Source organism: Sceloporus undulatus, chromosome 11, assembly GCF_019175285.1.
Source record: "Sceloporus undulatus isolate JIND9_A2432 ecotype Alabama chromosome 11, SceUnd_v1.1, whole genome shotgun sequence".
In the NCBI taxonomy this organism is placed as follows: Eukaryota; Metazoa; Chordata; class Lepidosauria; order Squamata; family Phrynosomatidae; genus Sceloporus; species Sceloporus undulatus.
The window spans coordinates 6,454,944-6,464,776 of record NC_056532.1 but is presented as its reverse complement, the minus strand read 5'-3'; the positions used below and the strand labels follow the sequence as shown (position 1 = coordinate 6,464,776).

Here is a 9,833-nt window from a genome sequence, read left to right as displayed (position 1 = left end):
TTCTTGGTGTCATTTGTTAACAGACCCAAGTCGACACGCCGTTTTACTAAAATTACTTTATTACAGCTCATTTTTTTTTAAACATTTCCTTTGCTATGATACAAAGGATACTTACAAACAAAATATTACATATGACCTCTTTTCTCTTTTATTCTCTGTTTTGTTTTTCTCCCCTCCCGCCCCAACAACTTGGTGACAGCTTTAAATGCACAATCTATACAATTAATACAGGTTATATACGAGAGAGAGAGAGAGAGAGATAGAGAGAGAGCTATTAGGTACGTCTGCACCAGAAGAATACCGGAATACTGACAAATTTATCGTACAAGAGACGCCCCTGCCGTTGTCGTCGTTGGCGCTCGCAGGACATGCCTCACCCGTGAAGAAGAGAAAGAAAAACGCACATCTGTCGTGGCCGGGGAGGGAACAAGCCAAATGGGTCTCTGGAGAAAAACCATCACCTTGGGAGCATTTTGTTCTTTCTTTCCCCCCTCCTGTCTGCACATGACCGGCTTGCCAGAGAAAAAGCCCGTTGGGTTGGGGATCTCCAATGCCAACCTTGTAAATACTTATTATGCAAGGTACAGAGCTATCCTGAGGCACCTTTAGAGATGGCTCTTCCATAAGAGCCGGAAGAGATGGCCCACCAACAAAGATTGGGGACGTCTGGGAAATAAGCATCGGGAGCCTGGTTTAGAGAATGATCTTGCCTTCCTTCGGCACTCACTCCACAAATTTCTCTCTTGCAATGACCAAAAGATACAACTCATTTCACAGCAACTGCAACACTCAGAGAGGCTAACGCATCAAAGCGCATGGGGCTCTGAGACGTCCGACTCATGCAACTCGCAGATATTTGCTGCCCTCTTCTAACCAACTGTCTTTCGCCATTGGCAAAGGTGGGAAATCCTGCCCATGGGGTTCCTTCCTTTCAACTAATGTTTAGAGGACTGTCCAAAATAAGTTAAAAAATAATAATCCTAGTGACCAGATGTTTGCAAAGGGAGCTACAAACAAGGGAGAAAGAGATGATAAAATACAGTCGACTGGAGAACGGTAAGATTAAATAAAACGCCACGCTGTATTTTTCCCTGCTTGCAAGGTTTTGTGCAATATGGACAAAGGTGGATATGGAAAGTCATATCTGACCAATGCTAGAGGGATGGGGAAAATTAGTTAAGGAGGGAAAATAATAAATAGGATATGCACATGGTTGGCACAACCGGCCAACCGGCTTCTGGAAAAAAGATGATACATTCAACATGCTTTTGTTGGTCTGTTTATCCCGAGTGGGATAAACCTGACACTGAAGTGTGTTAGTAGTTCATTAGAAATCAAGTCTTGTCTTGAGTTGTTTGAAAAACGATCTTCACAATACAAGCAAACTTTTGCTTCAATGCCAAATGTACACTATGCACATCTCACGCTGAGAGGCCTCCGTTTTACAAAGATGTGTAGCACGCCACTGGGATCGGGTGTTAAAAAGGCAAGAGAGGGATTCAGGCGGGCTGCAAGAAGCCACTGACCTTCTCCATCCCTGAACGATTCTGGGGGGCAGGGGATATAAAATGGATTCCCAGCAATGTGCAAGGGTCATTTCTGGATCTTTTTAGGGGGTGGGTGAAACACTCTTGCATGTTTTTAATTACCATTTCAGCCAACGTTTGGTAAGAGCCTGGGAAGGTGCAGTTTCCAGACTACACTTCCCAGAATCTCCCCAATGTTAAAGCCCGGGGAAGTGTCCATGATCCATCAGGTGATGGAGTCCAACCAGAAAAGCACCAGGCTGAGGCCAAAGCATCATGGGGGTTTAAAATGTATATATTAAACCTATAAAATTCATTCTCAATGCAGAGGTGGGCTGACAGGATCGTTGGCTTTGAACAGGAACTATTAAAGGGAAAGAAGTGCCCAGGGGAGAATGACCGCATTTGCTAGAAGATACACATATGCACAGAATTAGACAACTATGGGGCAAGCAAATATGGGTATCTGTATATGTATTTCTAAGAAAATGCCCCCATATAATATTTAGGCACGACTTAAGAGCTGTGCGCAACACTCCACAGACCTGTCCATAAAAAGGAAATGAGGGGGAAAGTGTATTTCAGAATATAACTCACTAGCATAAAATAACTCCTCTCCTTCTCAATGCCAGCTAAAACACAAACACCAGGGCTTGCGAACCTTGTCCAATGGCCATCTTTTGATCACAGCATCCTGCAGAAGTAACAGTGGTCACTGATTCTTATGGACAGGGCACTAGTCCTCATGGAAAAAAGCTGTGCGTCTGCTTAGCTAAGAGGTTTCAACGCTAAGTTTTGGGCAGACAAGGGATGCGAATTGGGGATGGTCCACATAGTTCCTCTCCTCTCCTCAAACCTGGCTCAGAGCAGAATGAGAAGATGTGCCATTGCTCCAAGAAGCATTAAATGTTACGGGTTAGAATCCTGCCCTTTGCTGTGGTCCCCATTTGCTGACGCAGCTCTTTTTACCCCGAAGCACCTGTTTACCCAAGGTTTGGGGAGAGGGCTTTCAAGAGCCAGGCTGAATGCATAAATGCTGAATGTAAAAAGGAGACCAGATGTTGCATTAATGCGACACTCTTTGACTCAGCATTCCCTGAACCAGAAAAAATATATATACATCTTTTTTCCATGGCTAAATCAGATGGCAAGCTTAGGATCATTAACAAGATTTCAGAAGAAGCGGTGTTCGTCTTTGGAAGGCGATCTGCAATTTGGAAAGGATATTATCATATATTCAGGGGTCCCTGGTTATCATATATTCAGAGGCCAACTCAAACCCTGAGATTCAGGGAACTTAGGGCAAAAGAATAACTTTTCAGAGCTCAGATCTTGACGTCGATGGAGATCACAGAATTATACAAAGAAGGCACATGCAACTATATAATTCTGTAAACTAAAGAGAGCCTGTTCTTGCAAAACGGGATCTGTTTGCTATCAAGGTAAACCCAAGAGACACGTGCCTTTTAAGGGAGGCCATGATCCATGGAGGCTCCTTGCTTATCCAAAGTAGAAGGCAGCAGGTTGTGCTGCCTTTGTGAAGGAAGACTTTCCGCCTTCAAACACACACAGCCCAGAAGAAGTGTAACTTTGAGTCTGACCATTTGTTTCCTTGCCCTACCAACCAAGATGACTGTGCTGCCTGAAGAACCAAGCGATGGGACACTTTGGAAGCAAGCGTTGCAGCAAATGAAAAACCAACCCAGGAGGTGCTTTGGGACCACCAGCTTCGAAAACAGAAGTGGGAAAGTTGCAAGAAAGGGATGTAAGGAGATTTGCTACACACCTCTCTTTTGTTTCACCCTGATATGGTTTTTGATACGGTGCTCCAGGAAGGATAATAGTCCTATTGTAGACAGAAATGGCACTTGGAAGTCAGGTGTTCAAATGGCTGCTGGATGGAAAGGAGGTAGCAAGTGAATTTTTTCTGTTGCCGTTCCTTATTTGCTCATTCTAGCTTTACTTCTTAGTCCTCTTGTCATTTCCTAACCGAAGCCCTAACAGACTTCTCCTCTGGACCGTGGCGCTTGTCCAAATGGGATAATACCACATCCAAAAGATCTACGGTCACCAGGATGAAGGACATGGGAAAGGACACATTCCCTCTTGATTCAGGAAAAATCAAACTCTTTTAAGAGATGGACATTTAGTATTCTTATGGAAAAGAAACCTTAAGGGAAAAGGATAAGACAAAAAAACATCCCCTGGAAATAGGTGACAGAACGGACAAAGCTAACAAGTTGGTAGTGGCAGCGGGGATGAGAGGGGAAGGAAGATGAAACAAAGATGAAACGAAGACTGGTAGAGAAACACAGGTCTCACGGAAAACACATTTGCACATCCAGAGGGAATTGATGTTGGTGACGTTCAAATGAAATCTGCTACAAGCCACATGCGTATCCGTTCTGCAAATCGGAACTCATCTCTTGACCACACACAGACTCATTTCATGTTTTTGCATACGACTTTAGTCAAAAATAATTAACGCACCAAACAGTCCTGGGTTTGGTCCATGTCAATGTACAAAGATGGCAGAAGAAAAAGAAACTGGTTGTGCCACCATTCTGCCAAAATCAAGGGAGATAATGGGTTGGATGGCAAGGGTGCCCTGGTGTCTATGTGTGTATGTGTATCGGAGACAAACAAGACAAAAAGGCCGCCTCTCCAAGTCCCCCAGCAGAAGTAAATCCTCCGTTAGCATCATGTTACTGATGTGCAACAGCCCAAAAGGAAGGCCTTCTAGAGCAGGAATGGGGAAAGTGTGGCCCACCGGGGTTGCTGGCTCTCTTCAAAAGTGTTTTTAAATAAAGTCCATTTTTTAAACAGGAGGATATCTCCACTAGGTTTTGAGGGCCAGGAGAGGCCTTTCTTACGACGTGACTTCTGCTCCCTCCCAGGCCTAACAACAGGGCAAAAACACCCCACCCTCTCTCAGTGGCATTTGGGGACTTTATTTGGTCTGTGGGGTCTCCTGGATGGCTAATGCAGACCCCTAGCCTCCCACTGTCACCTGTTCTTGAAGCTATGGGGATCAAGACTGGGAAAGGAGGTACATTAGAGTTAAATTGCAGTGTTTTTCATTCTCCCTCACCATTAAAAAGAAGACTTCATCTGTTGAAGCTACGTATCAACTGCAAGGATGAAAAGGGTCCTTTCATCAGCCATCTGGAAGCCAGAAAGGATATTTCAGTGCCTCAACATTTCAGCAGACTACGGACACATATGTGCTACAAAATACAAAGCAAACAAAAGGGTTGTCATCAGGTCTCTCCAGCCTCCCCTTTCCCACCGCAAACTGCTCTGCTTAGGGATACCAACAGGGCCCAATCCTATCAGCAGAAGCCTTCGCTTCATGAGGTTTGGGGCAACAAACGCGTCTTCTGATCCCAGTGATATGAACAACCAAAGAAGAGGAAGCCAAAGATGGAGATTAAGGATCTGGCATGGTTTTTAATCTTAATATGACCACACCAATTTTGTAAAGCACTGAGCAGCGGTGTGACCCATTTTAAGAATGGTCTGTACAATATACCCAAACGGACAAGAAAACCCCTTGCATTTCTGAGCTCTAGAGATATGTTAGAAGGCAAATCCTAGCGTTAGTACCTAGTGTTTCACTTTTTCAGTGCGCCAGGAAACTTGATTCACAAAGAATGGCGAAGGAAGCGGCCTGTAGTGAAAAGAACCACTCTATCCTCACCCTCCGGCAACATCAGGCCAAACGGATATCTCAACAGGCCTCTCTTTTGTTGCCTTGGCAAAGTCGAGGTCGCAGGGACCCCAAATATTAAACAAGGGCTTGGAAAAATCTCAGTCCTCAAGTCCCTATCTGTGCCCTCAGAAGCTAAGGCTCTGGTTAAAGGGTGGGGAGAGGTTCTCCCCGCAACCTGCCGCAGCAATCGCAATGGCTCCGGCAGCGGGAGAATCCTGTGCAAAAGGCAGGTCTTGTGCAGCAGTAAATGGTCTACAGAGGCAACAGCAGGTTTGTCAGCAGCTGGAAGGACAATTCCCATGGTTCTTGGCTCCCCCCGTGGCAACTCAAAACACGCAGAAACATTGGCTACGGCTTCACACGTAAACAAGAACCTGTGGCAAGCCCGAGAAGGTAAGAAGATTTTAAAATAACAATGAGAATTATAATAGCAAAAACCCTGTGGCAAATGTAGTGTCAGAAAGGAGAAACCTCCTTGCCTACCAATGGCATGTTTGTAACTTTTTTTTTTACTTTTTCTTTTATGGCATCTGTCACAATACCTCTGGGAACTGCGATGGGTGGCTGGCCGCAAAGTCAACTTCGGCGTTTCGGAAGACCAGACAGGCCAGAGTGACTCCCGGAGGTCCTGGGAGCTGTTCTGAGGCTTAGCTAGAATGAGATGTCACAGTATTACCCCAGGGAAGAATGCTTCTCCTCTGGCCCTGGCCTCAATTCCCCTCCTGCAATCTCTTACTTACTTACGCGCACACACACACACAAACACAAACACACACGGTCGGGCCGGGCTGAACTGCGAGCAGGTTCCTAGCAGGTGCGCTTAACTAGTGCAGTTCCGCCTGTGCCATCGAGTGCGCCCTGAACTCTCCGGAGGCTCCACTCTTAGTGCAATCTGGGTGCAGAGAGCCTGCCCTTTTCCTTTCCCACTACCTGGCCTTGCTCCTCTTGGCTGCCAAAGCTCCAGTGACTCTCTTTTTCACTTCCATTTGGCCCCTTCTGAGTAAGGTGACCTGATGAAGCAGAAGAAGAGAGTAAGGGGTGGTGAAATACAGGCAAAGGGAGGGGGGCAAACCAAGGAAGTATTGGCTGGCCCCTAGTTCGGCTAATCCACCCCGGTAGTTTGATAGGGAGACTTTGGGGATGCCTATCTTTCCCGCCTGAGCTCCAGGATCTGAACAGAGCCACTGGGGGAAGGCAAGCTCTCCTCCTCATATTCTTCACCCCACATCAGAAGAACCCCTTCCCAAAATCAATTTTTGTTTTTCCTTCTAGAAAGGAGACAGAGGGGAAGGGGGCACAATTCTGCAGCCAAATACTATGACATCCCAATTAGTAAACCCCTGAACGTTAATGCCCTCCCACCCCAGTGAATGAGCCCTGTGGCTAGCTGGCCAGGGGGCAGACAGTCTGCGCAGCCTGGGGTGGGGCGGGGCAGGGCATCCGTTGGCAGTTCCTGTTGGCAGACGGCTCCAGTGGAATTGCCACCCTGGGGAGAGGGGGGTACAGACGGCGCAGTTCTTATGTATAAGACATGTGCGACCCATTGGAGATCTGCGAGGTGACGCTGGTGCTGCGGCTCATGCCTGGCTCCGTCCGTCCCCCTGAAGTCGTCCGCCTCAGAGCCTGTGGGCTGTTGCGGACCCCCAGCGAGCTTCCCCGGGGCACCCCTTGCATGGGCCCCGAAGGGTGGCCCCAGGGTTGGGGTCCGCCCTGCATTGGGTGGCCCCACGCCTGGGGTGGGCCGCCTGCTGGGTGACCCCAGTGTGGTCCCGGACCCCCCGAGGGATTGTGGGACCAGCTGGAGGCTCCTGGGTAGCTGTGGCTAAACGCTTCAGGGGAGAGATTCGAAAGGACCATGTTGCTGAAGCCCAGTCGCATGCTCTCTGAGTCGAAGGCTTCAATCTCCCGCGCCTGGCGCTCCAGCAGACTCCGGATCCGCTCTGTGCGCTCGTTCTGCAACGCCAGCATCTCTTCTTCGATCTGGGGAGGAGGGTGGACTTTAGGACAGCAGCCAGAGAACCAGGGCACACAAAACAAGCAACAGTGGGGAGAGGGAAACAGAGTCCAGCCATGCATTCCTTCCACACAGGGATGGAAAAAATATTTAAAAACATTTGGAAAACGGTTGAAAAACATGGGAAGCCTTGGCAAGAAGAATGCTGGACTGATGAGAAACTTCACAGTTAGGGACTTGTTCTGCAGAAAATGCCTACATGGTTGTTTTGCGCGCATGCACACACAACAATGGGCAGAAAGTGCTGCAACAGAGGATTTATTCTGCATAAAACTTGCTTAGAAAACATCTTTTTCTTCACAGGAAATGCCATTCGCTGTGCAGAAAACACTGTTCCTTTGCTAAACAACTAACTACATGTGAATTTTGTGCAGCCAGTCCCAAATAGGCTTCAAAAACTGTGTGGCCTTCAAACACCAGATGCTGGGCCATCACAAGTGATACTGGAGGATGCCAGTAGAGGGTAGCAGAGACTGAGCAGACGCAGCCAAGGAAAGCAATTGAGGAAGGCCCCATAGTACTGAAGGGGATCTAGAGCTTCCATGAAGGTCTGAGAAGTTGGAGTAGGGAGGAGACAGGGAGATAGATAATCCTTTCTTTCCATACTTTTCTCTTCCTATTGCTATCGCTCCCCTCCCACCTCCTGTGGTTATTAGCTCTGCATGAGGCCCGCATCTGGAGTTAGGAGTGCAACCCTGCTGTCAGTTTATGTCAGTGAAAGCTTTGGTCCCCTGGGACTTTAGCCTCAGAACAAAGTTGAAAGGTAGATACATCGATGGTGCATTCTGGAAGGCCTGCATCCCTCCCTCCTCCCAGTTGCACCATCCCACTCCCTACCTTCTGCTCCAGGAGTGCCCTACGCAAGGAGACCCGCTGCTCCAGCTCCCGCAGCTCCCGGTCATGCTGGGCCTCTGCCTGCATCTTGATCTTGCTCTGGTAGGCGTTCAACAGCTCCAGTTCCTGCTGCAGCTGCATTTTCAGGACCTGGCACTCCGCTTCCTGCGCCTCGTCCAATCGAAGCTGCAACACATTAATGGCAGGTGGGCAAGAGAGGAAGGTTTGCTGGGAGGGAAGGCGGCTGTGAGACTTGCCCAGAAGGAAACAAGGAGAAGGTAGCTATGCTTGGCTTAGGCTTATTTGGGGTTTGATTCATGCTACCTCCTCTGGTACACTCCAGGTTACATACATGGCTCTCTTTCTTTCCCACTTTTATCCTCAGAACAGCTTTGAAAGATAAGCCAAGGCGAGTGACTGGCTCTGAATGCCACCCTCCAAGAAGAATTCTGTGCTATTTCTATGCCCTTCCAATGCCATTTTAGACCTATGAGAGGCCTTTAAAAAAAAAACCTGAAGGTGAACAGGAAGTGACTTATGATCACTTCCTACCGTGAAAAAAGTCCTTTGGGGCTCAAATCCTGGCAAAAATTACCAGAAGGGCATTGACAGGCAGATCTTGGATTTGTGTGGGTTTATATGGGTTGCAGCTCTCCAAGGTCTATTCAAGGGGCTCATGCTGCTCCAAACCCCCCCAGAGTTACCAAGCCCCAAATTGAGCCATTATTCCACCCTGGCAGAGGGAATCCCACTGTGCCAAGGAACAGCCACACTTCTGCCAAGATACAACCATTATCCCAGTGACCTGGGAAGTTGGCTACAGAAGGCTGATACCTGCTATCTGAGCTCCTGGCCTGCCAAAGGAATGGAGGCAGGGAGGGCTTTGTGTTCTTTGTGCCCCCCCCCCCTGCTCCATGGGAGTAAATCAGGATATCAGGTCTGGGATGGGTTAACTTCCAGTCAGATTACACCTCAGTTGCCCAAACGGGAAGTGGGAGATCCGACACTATTCTGAGGAAGGCAAGGGCTTCGAAAGGCTAGCGAGACTCACAGCTTGCGTGGAGAGCATCTCGTTGATGCTGTGGTCATACTGCTCTGCCAGGATCGCCAGCTTGCGGGTCTGTTCCTCCTTCAGCCGCTTTAGGACGGCCTTGTGCTCGCTCTTGGGGGTGGTCTCCAGCAGGTGGTTCCGGAGGGCTTTGTACTGCCGGGTCTGGATCTTGCAAGTGTCCTGGAACTGCTTCTTGATTTGGAGTTCTTTAGACTAGTAAGGGAAAAGGGAAGAAGAGTCAGATTTATAATATGTGTTGTTCTGACTGGGGAAATAACAGAGAGGAGGCTGGGTAAGATTTCCAGGAGATGGGGGGGGGTGCAGAGCCACGTTCCCATCCTGCGCCCACATGACTAGTTAAGATGGGATTATGTAAATGGATTTTTTAAAAGGAAAATGTGCTCGACTTGCATAATTTATACAGGTCACAGAGTTCAGCTCTTCTCTGCACAGGATTGGGGTCACCCAGAGATACAGTAGTGCTGAGTGGACACAGACTGAGTGGCGGGGGCGGGGGGGAGATGCCATGCACCTCATTCAAAACAGAGGGGAAAGTTTCTTGTTTGAGAAGCGTGGAAGGAGGAAAATAATTTCTTGGGGTGAAGGGGGTGACAGTACCGAGAAAGCTTAGTTAAATGCATCCATAGCACCCAGAATGTAGTTGTGTGCCTTCAAGTTGTTTCCAACTTATGGCCA

General features: G+C 48.1%; 1 protein-coding gene across 2 annotated transcripts in view; it reads right to left on the bottom strand.

Annotated features, from left to right (window-relative positions):
- Positions 1-41: 41 nt before the first annotated feature.
- Positions 42-9,833, bottom strand: part of TAOK1 (TAO kinase 1) — a 37,513-nt gene continuing 27,721 nt past the window's right edge. For both annotated transcript variants that reach the window (XM_042442284.1, XM_042442283.1), the window contains 3 exons: positions 9,138-9,350; positions 8,090-8,272; positions 42-7,218 (listed from right to left, as the gene is read on the bottom strand). In XM_042442284.1, the coding sequence (XP_042298218.1) occupies positions 6,757-7,218; positions 8,090-8,272; positions 9,138-9,350 (858 nt within the window). In that variant the 3' untranslated portion in view covers positions 42-6,756. The remainder of the gene's footprint in view (positions 7,219-8,089; positions 8,273-9,137; positions 9,351-9,833) is intronic.